Source organism: Myotis nattereri (genome assembly GCF_964212035.1).
Source record: "Myotis nattereri genome assembly, chromosome: 9".
NCBI lineage: Eukaryota > Metazoa > Chordata > Mammalia > Chiroptera > Vespertilionidae > Myotis > Myotis nattereri.
Window position 1 is genome coordinate 72,044,407 of NC_138084.1, and position 19,584 is coordinate 72,063,990.

The 19,584-nt window shown below is 39.1% G+C and overlaps 1 protein-coding gene across 1 annotated transcript in view; it reads right to left on the reverse strand.

Moving 5' to 3' along the window:
• AASDHPPT (aminoadipate-semialdehyde dehydrogenase-phosphopantetheinyl transferase) overlaps positions 1-19,584 on the reverse strand; it is a 26,221-nt gene continuing 6,637 nt past the window's right edge. Inside the window, exons 3-6 of the mRNA XM_081099646.1 lie at positions 8,514-8,635; positions 7,802-7,963; positions 3,863-3,934; positions 1-2,103 (exon numbers count right to left, since the gene is read on the reverse strand). Coding sequence (XP_080955772.1) covers positions 1,939-2,103; positions 3,863-3,934; positions 7,802-7,963; positions 8,514-8,635 — 521 coding nt within the window. The 3' untranslated portion in view covers positions 1-1,938. The remainder of the gene's footprint in view (positions 2,104-3,862; positions 3,935-7,801; positions 7,964-8,513; positions 8,636-19,584) is intronic.

Below are 19,584 nucleotides of genomic sequence, written 5' to 3' on the forward strand. Positions count from 1 at the left end.
TCTGGCTCATAAAAATTCAATGTTAATCATTTTATTATAATAACAAGACAGATGACAGTTTTTCATATTACCATTACATTCATGCTAAGGATGATGCCATTTCTTGTATTATAAATGCCATTTGATCCATTTAAAACACGTTATTTACTATTCTTGGACTATTTGGGCATGCTTAATAAAATATTATAAAACATTCCAATTTTTTTTACTAAGCAAAGGATCTAATTTCACACAACTTTCAATTTCAGTAATGGAAACAATAAACTTATTTCACTTCTTGATATTAAGCAATAACAAGACTAATTCCCCAAGACATGCACTACAACCATATCATAGATCTGTCATCAATATGATGGGCTTGGCATTTTATATATTATGTTCCCACTTTAAATTAAGTCCTATTTACTAAAATGAAAACAGGCAAAGACAATAAACAGGCAGTTCATTAAAGAAGCAATACAAACAGCCAATAACAACACTGACATACCAATCTTATTTGTAATGAAAAGAAATAGAAATTTAAAAAATAAGGTACCATTTTCTACTTATATTGACAAAGATTAAATTAAAAAAAAATCTAGAGTTTACCAGGGAGTATGCAGGTGGTAGGTGCAAGGGGGGGTCACACATTTAAAACTAACTTGAAGTGCAAGTTGCACCACAGTTTTGGAGAGCAATTTGGCAATTTTTATCAAAGCTCTAGAAGTTTAAACCCTTTGAGCCAATCATTCCACTTCCAGAAACTTTCTCAAGGACATAAGCACATATCTCAAAATGTGTTTACAAGGATATTCACTGCACCACTTACAGTAAATCAAATGTCTAACCAAGGACAAAATGAGTCAATTGTGGTACACCCACTACCACAGGCAGTGGCTTTCCCTGGATGCCATTCTCCCCCTCACTTCAGCGTCTTCTTTACCAAGTCTGCTTCCCAGATTCCACATTGGCTTTCTCAGTGATCTGGTCTGAGTCCAGGGAAACTGAGGGGAAATCTTCTGGGGACTCATGGGAAATGTACTCCTCACTGACAAAACAGAGGTGAGAAGAGAAACAGCCTTCCCTATTTTCAGATGAAATTTTATGACGTGAAGATGGGAGCTATAGCACAGCAGCTATCATAAGCATGAGACGTCTAAGGCAAAACAAACTGAGGCTGAGGCAAAAAAAAGTCTCTCTAATGACCCCTCTCAACTGTATATTGTATGAGATAATGAATGTATGAGAACATTTATTATCTCAATTATATTTGGACACTGTTATCTCTGGTCAAAGCATCCTAACTGATATTAGCCCTTCAACAGAATACCTTAGAGCCAGGAAAAGTTTTGCCACGGAAGTATTTATGAACAGTAGATGTGCAGTTAAGAAAAAAAAAAAAGTATGTTCCCACTTTTTTTTATTAAAAAACAAATACATTAATATAGACTCATTTGCCAATAAAAGGGTTTAGAAATAGTTACCTCTGATATAGTTATGTCTGAAAGACAGGAAATTAAATGTTTCCTTATTGTAAATTTCCATTTTGTTTTTCTACAATAAACATGTATAGGCATGCTTCAGATATTACAGATTCAGTCCCAGATTACCATAGTAATCGTTTTGCTGGTGGAGGGTCTTGCTAACCATTTGTAAACAAGCAACACCCGTGAAGCACAAAGTGCAGTGAACCAAGGGGTGCCTGTGTCACCCAAAATTCTGCCTCCCTTTTCCATTTCTTCTGTCAATTCATGAGATTCTGGGGTGGGAGAAAAGGTAAACTTGTGTTCTGCTCAACTATTTTAAACTGGGAGTAAGTTTTATAATAGGAAAAGTTGTTTTTCTTTTTCAAACTGTTTTGTGAAATAAAATTTAATAGTATAATAGGATCAGGCATTTATTTTTTAGTGAATACAGAATATTACAAACAGCTTTCACTTCCTTTTGTTACTTGTCATATCATGACGTTGTACCATTTCGAATCAGAATTTCTTCTGTGAAGCAAAAACAGTCCCAAAATGAAGGATCTTCGGGGGTCATAGGAACAGCAGATGAGATTAAATCATTATAGGTAAGAATTGTAAACTGCCTCTGGGATGGTTTAGAATCATCTTGTGATGAAGCCTAAAAGGGAAAAAATAAATTACCTGACTGTTACACTGCATGTTAATCTTATGATCAAATTTATAATTAGGAAAATAACAAATAAGGCCAAATTACATTTCAGTAATATTAAAGTACAACACAGGATTTCCAATTGTTTTTTAATCCTTATATATTGCCAATATAGCAAATTCAGAAAAATAACTCGATTCTCACACTTCTTCTACATAACAATAACCTTTGATATTTGTTTAAACTGTCGACTTACTGAGTCACACATCCAAAAATTCTAATTCAGGAGATAAGTTAAAAGGGATCCCAAAATATATAACAAGAAGCTGGGTTATACTGATAGAGGGTGAGGGCCACCAGGCAAACTTTGGAGAAATACTCTAGACCCATAACCAGAGAGATGCAAAACTTCTTTAGGAAATGATTCATCAACACTAAAACTATCTTATTCTGTAAGATAGGTGCCCTTTTTCTTATTCTGTGAGATAGGCCCTTGTTTACAACTGAACCCCATAGAGACCTCTTTTAACATTCCATGCATTCTAGTAAAGATAATACTTGGATTTCATATAGTGTTTTAACAAGGTCAGTATCTATTTGCTGATATGGTTGTATTCTCAATTTTATAGATGGAGAATTGAGGCTTCGGAAGATCAACTTTGCCCAAGCTCACCACACAGGTTTAAACAGTCAGCCTAGGCCTAGAACCCAGGTCTTCGGAATAGTATTCTCGTCCTTTTCCCACTACGTCAATGCTGCTGCCTAAATAGGCTCTCTCCAGTGAAATAAAAAAGAAGTACCATGTGTGTAAATGTTACAAAAAATATAAAGCTCTATGGAAATATATGCTACTCAGAGAGAGTGCAGAGCTGAAGTAAAATAGGGTAGGTAACAAGGACAGGTAAACTTGGTCAGAACATCTTCAGATAACAGCGGTCCATTTTAATATGCTACCCCCTTTTAAGGAAGATAATCTATGAGAAATTTTAATCCTTTGTTAATCTATCTAAGGAATGGTCTGTGGACTGAACTACTTTTCTGGAAATAATGGTGTGTGTGTGTGTGTGTGTGTGTGTGTGTGTACTGATCACGCCCCATTCTCTCACATGGATTTGTTAAACAGGATATGCATGTAGTTTCAATTATTATAATATGATCAATTGTCCTTATATTAATACTACTGTAGAATCACAACTATATATAGGCTAAGCGTCCTTGGCCCTAAGTGTTCTGTGTGTTTTTTTAACTTTCTCTACTTACCAATTAACAGAAGTTTACAAACTGTAATAGGAAGAATTGAGACCACGTTATGCCACAATATGACACAAGGATTCTCATATGTTTGATAGTATAACTTGGGAATAACTGAGGATAGTACTACAAAAAAGGAGAAGGGGTTCAATTTGCCAAATAATTCCATTACTTACTACCTGTCAACTGGGTACCTTTATCTTCAAGATATTCACCGGGAAATAAACTACTGTTAAGATGACTAAGGTTGTGAAAAGGATGAGACTACTATTCAGAAGACCTGGCTTCTAGACCCAGGCTGACCATTTAACTACCTTCTTAAAATGTTCTGTAAAATCTCAAATGATTTTAAGGATTTGATAACAAAAAACACGTCTAAATCTGTAATCTAAAAATAAACAAAAAAAAATCCCTCTAAAGCTGAGGTAAACCAAGTGATTATTTCTACTAATAAAGAAAAAACTCAAAATTGATTCATGCTTTTAAAATAGAAGTCAGAGAAATCTTAAAATCTTACATCCTGATGTCTAGATCCATCGGGTTTCCTAAGAGCTACTGCAACAAAATGGTGTTCATCTATTTTGCTTTCCTAAAAAAAAAGAAAAAGTAAGTAAAAAATACAGATTACTAAATACGTAAACTTATACTTTCGTTTACATCTTTAAAATCTCAACCTCCTTCTCTCTCTACACACACACACAAACACACACACACAACACACACACACACCATACCCACCCACCCATTTTCCTTCACTTCCCCCAAACATTTAAGGAGAAGTCAAATACATTTTGACCCTTTAGTCTGAAATATTTCAATATGTATTTTCTAATAGGAATATTCTCTCACATAACCATAGTAGTTAATACCTTTGGTTTATGTAACATGGAAGTAGTACTTGAATCTACCACCTGTATTACAAATTTTTGAACTAATCCAATAATGTCTTTTATAGCATTCCCCCGACTCAAACAGGAGGTAGTCTAGGATTAATTTTGCATTCAGTTGCTATGTCTTGCTAACCTTTCTTTCAACAGTATTTTAAAATACAAGCCCCATTCTCCCCCTTTTACTGATAGAACACTGTTCATTTGGGGTTTGCTATTTCTTAATGATTTAAATAATACATTCTAAACCAGAGTACTACATAGATGAAGTGTCCTATCTAGGTACCACTAGAGAGCCCTCTGCCCTAATTGAAGATGCTAATTTTGTACAAGCTTAAAGTTAACATTAAAAAAACAAATCAGGTTGCAACACTGTGTATAAACATGTAGTTAACTATATACTATAGAAAATCATAGCGGAATTTTATAGACAAAGAATATTCAACTTTTGCCCAGTCGGTGTGGCTCAGTGGTTGAGCATCAACCTATGAACCAGGAGGTGACTGATTCGATTCCTGGTAGGGGCACATGCCCAGGTTACAAGCTCCATCCCCAGTATGGGGCGTGTAGGAGGCAGCCAATCAATTCTCTCTCACATTAATGTTTCTCTCCCCTTCTCCCGTCTCTAAAAATCAATAAAATTTTTAAAAAGTACACAAAAATACGAAACAAAATTTTCACTAAAAAGCCACTTTACTAAAGCAAACTACAATTACAAACTGAATTACTTAGGGACTTTATATCCTTTACCCTGTTTTTCTTATCTTCATATTTTAAGATATCCAAATTAATAAAACCTAAAATTCAATAAGAATAAATTTAGGAAAAAAACATTTAAAGAGGAAAAAAATATAACCAGTTAAGTATTAGAAAAGGTTTAATATTTTAAAGTTATTTTCACTTTAGCTGAAAAAAGCTCACAATATTTATTATAAACCAAACTATTCTTTTTTTTTTTAAATATATCTTATTGATTTTTTACAGAGAGGAAGTGAGAGAGACAGAGAGTCAGAAACATCGATGAGAGAGGAACATCGATCAGCTGCCTCCTGCACATCTCCCACTGGGGATGTGCCCGCAACCCAGGCACACGCCCCTGACCGGAATCGAACCCGGGACCCCCCAGTCCACAAGCCGACGCTCTATCCACTGAGCCAAACCGGCTTCGGCCAAACTATTCTTTTTAACACATGGTTGTCCTCCCATTCCTTACACAAAATATATTAATAATGTGAACATTATAACATACAGAGATGTTTTGGCTACAAAATTACTTCTGGAAAACCACTTAGATCACCAGTTCTATAGTGTCTGCATCTAATACACATGGCTTCCTTACTTTGGTAACTGGTACACTGAACTAACATAACACCCAGGGACATTTGGTGAAGAACTTCATTACTCTTCCATGGCTGCCTTCAAATGTGCCCTGATGCATCTCCCTTCCCAGCTCCTGGACAAGCTCTTTAGTCACTTTCAGCTTAAAAAACCCCTTTCACTCCTAGAGCAGATGCACAATCTTCCCCGTGGCCTCACCGTGCTCTTCGTTCTTCCTTTTCCACTTTCGTTTCCTTAAGGTGGGACATAAAGGGACTGCAGGGAAGGGGCAGAGGAATGACCAGTGCTGTTTAACGCAGTGTTTAGAACCACATGACGTATCAAAGGCAGGCTTATCTCACGGGTGGGCACCTGTGGTATTTTCAGTGACCCACTTTCAGTTCTTTAGCGCTCCCTGTACACTGCCTAGAGCTAGCAGTGTATTCAAGACAATTCTGCCCTCAGCAACTAGTAGACTGCCCACTGCCTCTTCCTTTGGAGTCCCTTTGAGTGGGGCCCTTTCTAGACACTTCAGGCCCACTGGCCACCATTTTCCACAGCATCTACTTGGTCTGAGGAACTCAGACATCTTTACCACCCAAAAACGTGAAGCACATCTGGCCCAGTCACTGACTCTTCCCTCCTCACCTTGCTACTAGGCCTACTCTCTTGGGCACCATTGAGAATAGAGGATTCCCCATGAGTGAAATAGCTAAGGTGTAATCTTGTAAGGACTAAAGGTTTTTACATAATTTTGGTTACAATTTTTAAAATTGTACACTTAAAATATCCTAAATGTAATGTACTCTTTAATTGATAAAATCCCTACCTTACTCAGTATGTTAGCAGTTTTAACCCAGTTCTCACTCTCAAAATACTTTCTACCTGCCTTGGATCCCCTAACACTACTCTCTTGTTTTATTTCTATTTTCGTCATTCTTTTTGTTTCCTCCACTCCACCTTTAATTATCAGTATTCTCAGCATGCTGTCCTAGGGCCTTCCTCTCTTCAAATTTAGGTAACCTCACTGCGGCAACTTAAACCCCATGGCTTCAACTACCATGCACATGTCAATGATTATGATTTTTCCCTCTAGCCCAGCCTTTCATTCTATTCACCGACACCTTCACTTGGGTGTTTCTATGGCATCTCAAATTTTATCGACTTGTTCTCTAGTACTCATTTTTTCAATAGAAGGTCCTATATAAGTCACAGAATTGTCATAACATCTTTGACATCTCACTTCCTTAACCTCCACCCAGACAGAACTCGGTCTTAAAATACAAATCTGATCTTATCACTCACTACTAACACTTGTTAAATTCTTTTGAGAAAACTGGTGAACACCTCTCATTTTATCTATTCATCACTAATTCTTTATTCTGGGCACCAACCTACTCCGAACACAATTCAGATGATTACTGCAGCAATAAGCACGTTAGTATTGAACCCATTTGCTGGGCTCTGAACACCGGATACAAGCTGGACCAATCACAGTAGACCACTTCCTTGGCTACAGTGACTAGTCAGAAGATAAGCCTCAGATCCAAGCTAGGTCGGGGAGTCCTTTCTCCAGGACTCTTAGGACTTGGAACAGAATGGGAGCTCACCAATCTCTGTGGGGTTTTAATCTGCAAATTGTTACACATAAGAGTGGTAGGCAGTCATTCCTGCTACACAAACCAGAAGTTAAGAAAGCCGATGTACAGAATGAGAAACCATGGTGGGAGAAAACTGAAGCTAGGATATATGGAAAGGCAAAAGTAAAATAGAAACGAGTTCTGAGTTTTCCAGTCCCTAATTCTAGTGAATCCTGAAGCCCAGTTACATGAAACACTCTACCAGCCTATACAGTATCTTTCTGGATGAAATGAGTTTATGTTGGGTTTCTCTCCTGGCAACTAAGAATCAATTACAGAAAGATAAAATCTTCAATCTGATCCATAATGCCCGGTATGATGTGACCAATCTAACATGGAAGCCCCTCAGCATGGCTTCTTTGGCTGTGCATACACAGAGCTCTTTCCATTCAGGGCCTCTTTCCCTGCTCATTTTACTTAACTCTCTGGCCAATCTTTCCAGTATCAGCTTGAATACTGTAGATACTCAGTTTCCCTGACTTCACCTTCAGAGCACCAGGATTCGATTCCAGCCGTGTTTTGTTCCAATGACTAGCCTCCCCAAATTAATCTCACACAAATGCACAAAATTAGCAAGTCCTTACAGTTACAGCAATCTGATCAATTTCTTACCTCAAATGCCCATTCCTTTTCTTCTTTTCCATCCAGAAACAAACGTGTTTCTTTATAAACCTGCCCTAAATCCAGGTTTAATGGGGACATATCAAATTCAAGCCGTTGCAATTCAAATCCAAGTCCAACACCTATGGCTTTTATGAAGCTTTCTTTCAGTGCCTAAGACACAGAAAACATTTTCTCTGAGAGCTTTTAGTAGATAAAATTTTTCATAAACTCTACAGGCCCCTAATATCTGGACCTTTGCTGGATGCAGTAAAGTAGGCCTGGAGACAAACCAGCTGTATAATCTTAAGGCAAATCATTTAAGTTCGCTGTACCTCCACTTTCTCATGTGTAACATGCAACAATAATAGTACTTTCCTCATAGGTCTTTCATAATAATTAAATTAGCTAACTTATAAAACACTTAATGTCTTCCAGCATATAGTAAATTTTATATAAGTGTTTATTAAATAAAGCCTCATCTGTATGAGTTCCTTTAGGACAGAAAACAATTCTAAAAAGTGATAAATAAAATGCCTTGTTTTAGCTCCAAAAGTAAACCTTCTAATTGAGCATTAAATATTTTCTTAAATGTCATTATAATGTAATAATGCATACATAAGAATCAAGTTCCCAAGTAATAACCTAAAATTTTCTGCTATTTTTTGCAAAGATAATGAAATAATTTCAGTCATTTACTCTGAAAATTAGAAAGAGATTATACCCAATTCCTATAAAACATATCCAGCTGAGTCCATTCATCCTTAAAGCTTTTGATTGTTTCCCATTCTTTATTCGTAAACTTTCTCTTCATAATATGGAAGAATTCTGAAATTGAACCACGACCTGTAAATTGAGGAAATAGTGAATTAAAAATAGCAATTCTATTACCAAATCTGTTAAAGACAGCACATAAAACTATAGCCCAACCTTACTTTTGAATAGTCACAATAATCTTAAACAAAGTTAAGTTTGGAATTAAAAGAATAACACACAGTGACAAGCTGGGTTTAGCCCCCCAAAAAGATAAGGCTAATAGCAATAATGAAAGTCTGTGAATTACTCAGTATTTAAGGAGAGAAACCATGTGATTTTATCAATAGATGCTCCTAAAGTTTTGAAAAAATTTAGCAGCAGCCAAACATGTTATACGTTTTAGTCAAGAGAAAATTCCTATACACAATAGAATATCATAAATACATAAGAACTCTTAAAATAGAGCAAGTCTATCCTGGAGTTTAAATTTTATTTTGCTATATAATAGGGGGAATGATTTCTTTATTATAATTTATTAGAAATGGGTTGAATGCTGAAAGTTGTTCTTTTATAAGTTATTACCACGACTGGAAAATACATTTTATTCAAAATAACTGTTTTAACATTTTGTAATATTACTTCTCCAAATAAAACAGATTTTAATTTCAATTCTTTTGGGGATAGTATGAATCAGGCTCATTTGAAATATTTTTGAAGTATATCCCTAACTCACCTATTTCCACAGACAAAATATTACATAGCATTCTAAAAATACATGACAAAAAGGACAGAACTCAAAGAATCTGATTGCTAGAGTTAAAGGCTAAGATACAAATTAAAATATACAGTATTTTTCAAAATATTATAATTATGTGTCTGTCTCTTTTTACTATTAGGCAGGAACTTTCTATCATCCATTTATTCTATAGGTAAGTAAAACACGTGAAAATATTACACAAATATGTACTGAACTAATGGTTAAAACAAGTCAATCATGGTTCTTGCCCTCACACACTTACAGTTTAAGTGGCCTATCAGAAAGCTGGGCCCAAGGCAAGGTAGGTAAACACAAATGTTTACTGTATGAATAAATGAATGTTAACCATTATTCGGTAAGTTATTTCCTAAATGTGCCCCATTATTTTCCAGAAAACCTCTTGAAGGTAGTCCCTCTGCAGATTCTGTCAACGTAGCTTATCTACTCTGCCTCCCATTTCTAAAATACCCAACTCCAAAATCTGACATTCTTAACTGATTGACTACAATTCTTAAAAAATGACATCTGCCAACACAGCATGCCTGGAAAAAAGATGTCAAATCCCCTTACTTAATGCTTTACTAGCATGTAATAACTATCTCCCCCATGACAATTCAACAATTAGCACTCTTATGATTATTCACACTCAAGTGCCCAAGTGCTAGACGCTGGGACTATCATGAGGAAAACAGATGTGACCCTTATCTTCATAGGGAGCTTATTATGTCTCCTACAGCAGCAATTTTCAACCATTTTCATCTCATGGCACACATAAACTATTTACTAAAGTTCTGCGGCACACCAAAAAATATGTATTTTTCCTGATTTGATATATAAAAACAATAGGTATAATTTTGATTCATTCATCCTGCAAGGCTATTGTTGTATTGGCAGTTGTCATCTTTAAATTTAACAGTCTAAGGCAGCGGTTCTCAACCTGTGGGTCGCGACCCCTTTGGGGATCAAATGACCCTTTCACAGGGGTCGCCTAAGACCATCCTGCATACCAGATATTTACATTATGATTCATAACAGTAGCAACATTACAGTTATGAAGTAGCAACGAAAATAATTTTATGGTTGGGTCACAACATGAGGAACTGTATTTAAAGGGCCAGAAGGTTGAGAACCACTGGTCTAAGGGAAAGGGAGTTAGTACCCCTGTCTAAATAGTTAGGTATTGCATGCTTTAAAAATTCTTGCAGCACACTGGTTGAAAATCACTGTCCTACAGTAAAGAAGTACCTTTCCCATAGTTATTTTCTACTAAGAGCAGCTCTCCCCAAAATTAAGATTCCCCTACCATCCCCACTTCAAGACTGTCAAAAGTCACCTCTTGTTTAGCCAGGAAATATTTCCAACAACCCTACAATACAATAATACATGGTCCTTTAATTCAAGACAAAGATCCTCTTTTATTTTCAAGTTCATTAAACTCATTTAATTCATCTATGTATTCCTAGCCCTCTCATTTTCTCAAGAATAACATTACAATCCATTTTATGAATTCAACTGATGTTTAATGTTTGTTAATTTAAAACTATTATTTCCTAAAAGTAGCCCAGCAAAGCTATAAAGTCATTTCATGCAATAGCATTGTTGAAGTATTAAACTGTGATCTTAGGAGCCCCAGGGCTATGAATCCCTTTGATAGTCAGCTATGTTTATTCCTTAAGGCCCTTAATAAAAACTATCTTGTTAAAATGCAAGCATCACTACTACATACTGGCTTGATAAATTACACACTAACGAAAGTAAAGCAAGCAAGCTTGCAAAAGTGATGAAAGTATATCTGAAGATTTTAACTAATGGGAGCACGACAGCTACATAAATCATGAACTGTTTCCTCTGAATAGATTCTGGCACAAACAGGGTAAATAATAACAATGGGAAGCTAGCTACCTTGGATTTGGAAGACAGCATTATATAACTGGATCGGAACTGTAGTTTAATAATACTATAAAAAAGCCTAAAATTTTAAAAGATATGCTTGTTGTCATATAAGTAATTTTATTTGTTGGTTTCTTCAAGTTACAATTTCATAATCTTCAAGCCCTCTGATTTTTAACTATATATGATGGGGCAATCAAGAAAAAGAAATTTAACTATGCATGCCAATAAAAAGCTGATTAACACAAAAAGCAACCTAGCACAATCACTGGAAAGCAATCACATAACTGATTATGTATCTGATATGAGTGCATTTTCATATACTTTTGAGAGCATCTTATTTATTCCACAAAATAACAGATTTGACGGCAAAAGAAAAAGATGATTTTGTAAACATTCAGCCAAAGCACAACAGTGCCACCCTGTGGCATTGTGGTGGAAAGACAAAGTGGGTGAGTACTCAAGGACTTTTGTTTAGAAAATTTAAATTAAAAAAAAAAATCAGCTCAGCCCATTTGGCTCAGTGGTTGAACGTAGACCATAAACCAGGTCATCACAGTTCGATACCCGGTCAGGGTCAGGGCACATGCCCAGGTTGTGGGCTTGATCCTGGTAGGGGGCATGCAGGAGGCAGCTGATCAATGATTCTCTCTTATCATTGATGTTTCTATCCCTCCCTCTCCCTTCTTCTCTGAAATAAATTAATATGTATATAAAAATGAAAAAAACAGCTAGAGAAGCTGGACAAAATATTTAATAAAAAAATCAGTAGGAAATACCACAATAGTAATTTGTCCTTCAAGCTATCTGAAGACAGCACAATTATTGGACATACCAATTGGCAAACCTGCCTAATAATACCATCACATATTCATGTTTATTACAATCTTCATTTTTATCATTCTATTACTGCACATGTAGAAACAAGTATATACATAAGATAAAATTACTTAAAATTTATATAGAACTATTAACCAAGTTTTAAAAAACCAGAACCCCATCTTATAGTTTAATCTTTAAGGAAAGCAGTATTAGATATTAACTAAATGTTCACAATAATAAATTAATCAAGGTCATACAGCAACTTGGGAGCTGATTAAACACACAGTATTAATCTACAACAAGATAATTGATAGTCAATACCCTAGGCTGCTACTACAAACCTATGGGAAAAAGAATCCTACTAATACCAGAACCTCAAGACCTACCACCATCAATCTCTCCTCACAATAAAATCAGCATCCCAGTTAAAGTTTGCCCCTCTTTTTAAAAAGGGCCAGTTATTTTAGAAGGAATTGAGCAATGTCCATATGTGTGCTTCAGAGTAATGAAATTAGCTTTGGATAATAAATTGTATTAGAAATTCTAGTAGTTTCATTTTCTAAGTACTGAATTACATGTAATCTTGCTTCCATGGGAGGTGATAGTCTTCTAAAATTTGAGATAATATGTATACAATAATGTTTGACTTACCAGCTCACTTGTCTGGGAATTTATCCAGATACAAATTCAGAATAAAACAAAAATGTCTAAGCTGCTAATATAGGTTTCATAACTACCACAAAGCCTGTAGCATGCTATTGACAAATGCAGACGAAATGGACCATATGCTAACCTGACTAGTTAGAGAAGGCCTGTATGACAGTTGTGCAAACTCAAAGACCTGGAAAAAACCACAAACGATGGTCTGAAAACTAAATATTTAACTACAAACAAGTTATAGTGGGTAGTCATGTCCTAGGCCAGTATTTTCCCTGACAAAGATCAACTTAGATCTTTACTGAGCCCATTTGTCTTTTTGCCTCTAAGATAACATATCTGTGAAATGTATGGGTAACTTGTAACTTCCCTTCCACGCCCCCAACCCCTCAGGGCACAGCAAATGGCACTGGGGCATTCCCTCATTGTTGCTGTTATCAAGTTAATCATCAACTGTTAATTATGTTAAACTATCCTGTATCCATCTATGCAAAAGAAGCATGTCTATCATTTCATTTTTTATCCTATCCCAGAGGATTCCCTGCTTTGCTTTATCCCACCTCCTTCATCTATCACCAATGAATTTCATGTAACCCACTTACGTATTTTCTTTTTGATGGTAAATTTATAAAAACAAGGTATGAACTACCCATTCTCCGGAGCATTATCTCAATTCATTGAGCTTCTCGGCAGATGTCCACAGTTTGGCTCAAATAAACTCACATAAATTCTTTACAGGTTTCAATGGTTTGTGGGTTTTTTTTGTTAACACAAAGGAGCTCTTAAGCCCTCCATACAAGTGGCTCAGCACAGAACACTAGATCGAAATATGACGACACAGGCTTGAAACTCTCCACCACTTAGGCAGGCCCAAATTGCAGTTGCCTAGTGTTTTTATTTCAATGTGCAGTTATCAACACCTACATGGATCAATACACACAGGCAAGAAAGGGCCTGCAGTTTGGGCTATGTGGCTGCAAAGATTTTATCCTTCAAGTGAAGGGAAGGACTCCAAAAGCAGGGCAGAAGGGCAAAGGGTGGGGCCACGCTGAGGAGCCAAAGGACAGTGCAGGGAGCCCCCAAGGATTAACCTTAGGCATGGACACCTAATGCAATTTGCTCCCCTGGGTTTTGAACTTGGTTGGGATCCTTGCCTGACCTCTTTTTCCTTCCAACTTCTCCCTTTTAAAATGGAAATGTCTATCATATGCCTGCCCCACCAATGTGTTTTAGAAGCAGGTAATTTCTTCTCCCGTTTTACAGATTCACTGATGAGAGAAGAATTTTGTCCCACATTGCATCATACAGAGTCTCACCCACGCCTAATTTAGATGATTCAGATAATGAGATTTAGGACTTTTTGAGTTGATATTTAGGTAAGACCTAGGCTTTAAAGTTAATGTTGGAATAGTTTAAGACTTAAGGATGCTGGGATGGGATAAATTTACTTTCTTAAAGCTATAAATTAGGGACAAAGAGTTGGGCATATCTATCTATCTATATAAAAGCCTAAGCGACAGTCTGACCGGTAGCTATGATGCACACTGACCACCAGGGGGCAGACGCTCAATGCACAGGCATGGAAACATGGAACAGATTGATGAATCTCATGGAGAAGGGGATAGGGGGGAGGGCAGGAAAAGATTAACCAAGGATCTTATATGCATACTAGAGGCCTGGTACATGGATTAGTGCACTGGTGGGGTCCCTCGGCCTGGCCTGCGGGGATCAGGCTGAAACTGACTCTTCGAATCCCCCGAGGGGTCCTGGATTGTGAAAGGGTGCAGGCCAGGCCAAGGGACCCCACTGGTGCACGAATCCGTGTACTGGGCCTCTAGTTAAGAAATAAACATGTAAAGTGCCCAGAACTATTAAGTACTTAATAAATATTAGATCTAAAGTTGTTGGGGTAGTAGTTATATATATTTCCTCTTTTGTGAATTGTTTTCTCAGGTTCTTTGTCCATTCATCAAGTAAGTCTTAAGTAATTTTACTATTAATATAAGCATTTTATATATTAACAACATTAACCTTTGTCTGTCAGATTTTGCCACAAACATATTCTCTGGTTTGTGAGAGAAAAGATATCATATGAAATTAACCACAAACTTTGTGGTTTCTTGCCTTTCTAAGCTTAAAAGACATCCTTTAAGAAGTCACATCAAGGCCCCCTGGTGGTTACCACAGGCTGTGTTCTGACACTGACTGTACAGAAATAGGAGGCAGAGTAAACTTACCCCATATACACCTCAGCTCAGGCTCTTTGCCTGGTCTGTATTGTGAATGGGGAAATATTGAAAAAAAAAAAAAAAAAAAGAGACCAAATATACAATTCTATTGTGTTCTATTAATTGTTATTAAAACCTAACTCTAACCATACTGTTGTACAGTGTGAAACAAAGGTCTAAAGGGCTTTATGATTATTTAACTCATAAAAAATGTTGATTGGTTGTAATTTGCTTTGATAACTCTGAAAATTACATCTAATATGTTGTCTAAACATTAATGTGTCTAACCTGGGAAATTATTTATATAGAGAGAGAGTCATTAGTTGCATCTCAGAAATTCTGGGTCAGTAAGGTAGGTAGTTTCAAAAAAATTTGAATTTTTATTAAAATCCACACTGATTTTAATATTCTGACCACCATTCTGGAAATATTATCTTACCTAATAATAGACAAACATGTAAATTGATTGTACCTTCACTACACTAACCAGCCAATCAGGAGAGTATGCAAATTAACCCAACAAACATGGCAGTTAATTTGCATACATAGGCTCCAAGCCAGGGAGCGAAGCCTGACGGAAGCGCAGTGTGTTTATGTCTCTTGTCAGGCCCCAGCAGCCCCAAGCCCCACCGCCTCGGTGCTGGGGCTGCTGGGGGCCAGAATGGAGACACAAACACGCAGGGGAGCCCGGCACGCAGCAGCCCCAAGCCACTCCAGCGGGCCTATCACAGACTCGGCCAGGAGCCGCGGGGCTGAGCAGCGAGGCACAACCCACCCAGGCCTGCGGGCCGATTGTGGCAGTGTCCAGGCCTGTGGGCCGGGCCACGGGGGATGAGCAGGAAGGCATGACCCACCCACTCTGGCAGGCCAATGCAGCCTCGCCTCTCTGCCACCGCCGCCTCCACCTCCGCAGTGTTCGGACCCAGGCCCCCAGCCTGCCCTGGGCTCCGCTCAAGGAGGGGCTGGGGGCCTGGGGTTTACTAAACTTTACTGGAGCTGCTCCCCAAACCCCCAACCCCTGCCCCAGAACCACGCTGCCCACAGCAAGACGCCCCGGCAGCGTCCTGACAGGTGGGGGTGGGAGAGCCATGGAAGGGCGGGGCCACCAGAGCCAAGCTCCCGGGGGTCTGAGAAGAGCCTGAAGGAAGAGGAAGCTTCAGCAAAGCGGCCGGCCAGGAGCCCTGGCCATGGGGTCTGCAGTCGCGCAGACAGGCCTCTGCCTGAGGGGCGGCTCCTGGGCAAGCGCCACGGCTTCGGCGAAGCAGCGCCAAGGTGGGGTGCACTGGAGGGGGCTCAGGCCTGGGCAGGGTGCTGGCGGGCAGGGATCTGCCTCGCCCGCAGAGAGCAAGGTTCTGCAGTGGCCCCAAGACATGGGAAACTAGAGGCAATGACTGCGGCGTGGAAGGACACGCGGGCGGAGGGGCACAGACTCACAGCCCTGAGGCGGGGGTGGAGGGGCGGCGCCACCTCAGTGGAGGAGTGCCGCACTGCTGGGTACCCCACTGCGGCAGTTTGGTGAAGCTCCCGGCCTAACTGGGCCTCGCCGCAGCCTGAGCACTTGAGAGGCTGGGACTCCTACTCCCACGTTGGCCCAAAAGCCAGCCTGTGCCCACCCTGCACCCAGTTCCCGCCTCGCTCCACGCCCAGTTCTCGCCCCGCCCCATGGGGGTGCACACCTGCACGGTGAGTGCAAGCCTACCGCCTGCTCCCCAGAAGGGGGGGCATAAAGAATGGAGTCGGGGGCGGGGGAGAGGAAATAATGTGGAGCATCCATGATGAAGAGGTGGTTGAGAACGAGGCTCAGAAGCCTCACGGGCAGGTTTGTTCTGTTTGCTTTGTGGCTGTCCCTTAGGAAAGGTGGAGAGCATGGCTGTGAGGGCTCCCTGTGCGCGCGGAGTCCAGTTCCATAGCAAACTGGAATTGGCCTCAGTTTCCTGGTCTGTAAAATGGATTAAGCATGTCCCAGTGCCTTCGCTGAGCTTTGAGGGCCAATTGAGATACTATATAAAGAAAATGAGGGAAGACATGAGAAAGAAAAGGAAGGGCGAGCAACACAAAAGAAAGACTGGAAGGAACCTGTAAAACTATTGTCACTTAAGTAGGGAATATAGTCAATAGTGTTGTAATGATGGTATGAAGCCAGGTGGGTACTGGAAATATCAGGGAACACTTTGTAAAGTATATGATTGCCTAACCCAGGGGTGGGCAAACTTTTTGACTCGAGGGCCACAGTGGGTTCTTAAACTGGACCAGAGGGCCGGAACAAAAGCATGGATGGAGTGTTTGTGTGAACTAATATAAATTCAAAGTAAACATCATGACATAAAAGGGTACGGTCTTTTTTTTTTTTTTTAGTTTTATTCATTTCAAACGGGCTGGATCTGGCCCGTGGGCCGTAGTTTGCCCACGGCTGGCCTAACCACTATTCTGTAACTAATATAAAACCTGAAACTAATACAAAATAATATTGAATGTAAATAAATGAAAAGAGGAGTGAAATTTTTCTAAATTTCAAAGTTTAAATAAAGGCTGTAAAGGAAGGAAGGGGGAGAATAAAAATAGTGTTTTTCATTTTACCACTTTATTGTCGTTTTAGTACATGAAAAAGACAGTTGTCTTTATGTGATGCTTTTATACTTTTCTAAGTCATTACCTCATTTGATGTTCAGGGCAACTTAAAGATAATTATTCCCTCCACTATTCAAAGAAAGGAAATCTTGGTGCCTGGCCCCAATGATTCAATCGTCAAGCCCTTATTGTAAAGCAGGGTTAGTGAAATTTTCTGTGAAGGGTCATATCTATACTAATAAAAGCCTTGGGGGTGATCTGGCCAGCAGGGGAGGGCAGTTGGGGATGATCAGGCTGGCAGGGGAGTAGTTAGGCATCAATCAGGCTGGCAGGGGAGCTGTTAGGGGGCGAGCAGGCAGGCACGCAGGCAAGCGGTTAGGAGACAGTGGTCCAGGATTGTGAGAGGGATGTCCAACTGCCGGTTTAGGCCCAATCCCAGCAATCGGACATTCTGGGATCAGGCCTGCCAGACATCCAGGGACATCCTGGGATCAGGCCTAAACCAGCAGTCGACATCCCCCAAAGGGTCTGAGATTGGAGAAGGTGCAGGCTGGGCTGAGGGACGCCCCCCCCCTCCCGTGCACAAATTTCGTGCACCAGGCCACTAGTATACATATAACAGTAACAGCCACCACAACAATTTAGAGCTAACATTTATCAGGAACTTAAGAATACCATTCACTTTACATGTTTTCCCTATCTACCCAACTCTGATGTTGATAGAACTGTTTAGCCATCAGGATCTAAAATATACTATATACATATACCCACAAATTCTACAGGAATACAATTAAATATAAAAAAATACAATTTTAGACTAAAATCTAGGAGACTCTATAACCTACGATTGGGAGTAAATCTTTTACCAATTTATTCTTTTTTCCGAACGAGACAGAATTCAGAATTTATCAAGGAAAAGACAAGTATATTTAATCAAGTAAACTTCATATGGCAAATAATAAAACCCAATTCAAAAGATAATATATAAATACTGGGCTCTAACTCTTCTCTCTCCTAGTTGTCTATTGTTTTGCTAACACCACACTCATGTTTATAATACCTGTTTTAAAAATGGTAAGTCAAGTTTTCTTAGACATTAGTTCCTCTATAAAAACTTTAAATTTAACCTAGTTCCACAGAATTGTAAATCCTTAAACATTATCAATAAAGCCTGGCATTGAGAGGCCATATATTGTAGAGCAGGGGTCCTCAAACTACGGCCCACGGGCCACATGCGGCCCGCCGGGTGTTTTTGCCGCCGCTGTGTGCATAGGAATTTGTTCATAGTTTTTTTTTAAACTATAGTCTGGCCCTCCAACGGACTGAGGGACAGTGAACTGGCCCCCTGTTTAAAAAGTTTGAGGACCCCTTTTGTAGAGGGTAGTGCCCAAATACACAGGTTTTGTAGTATGGGTTCAAATCCATGATCTTCTCCTGTTTAAGTTGCCTTGAGCAAGTGTCTTAATCTATTTCATAAAATAACAACATTGCTGGCCCTTGAACAATGGGGGTTTCAACTGCAAAAGTCCACTTACATGTGGATTTTTTTCCAATATAGTCAGTCTTCCCTATCCCAGAGTTTCACATCTATGGATTCAACCAACCACAGACCAAATATATGTATATATTGGTTAATCCTCACCCAAGGATATTTTTCATTGATTTTTTAGAAAGAGTGGAAGGGGTGGGGGGAGACAGAAAGAGAAAGATAGATGTAAGAGAGACACATTGACTGGCTGCCTCCTGAACGCGCCTGCCTGGGACCAGGGATCGAGCCTGCAACCAAGGTATGTGCCCTTGACTGGAATTGAACCAGGAACCCTTTAGTCTGAGGGCTGTCTATCCACTGTCAAACCAGCCAGGGCTTACAGACAGTTATTTACTTATTCATTTATTGTATTTTCCCCCACCCCAGGCCTTCAGCACCCTATTGGTTATGCATATATGCATATAAGGTCTTTGGTTGATTACCTCCCACCACCCACCCTCTCCCACCTTCACTCTGAGATTCCGCACCCTGTTCCATGCTTCAAGTCTCTGGATCCACTCTGTTCATCAGTTTATTTTGTTACTTAGATTCCACATGAGATCACGTGATACTTGTCTTTCTCTGACTG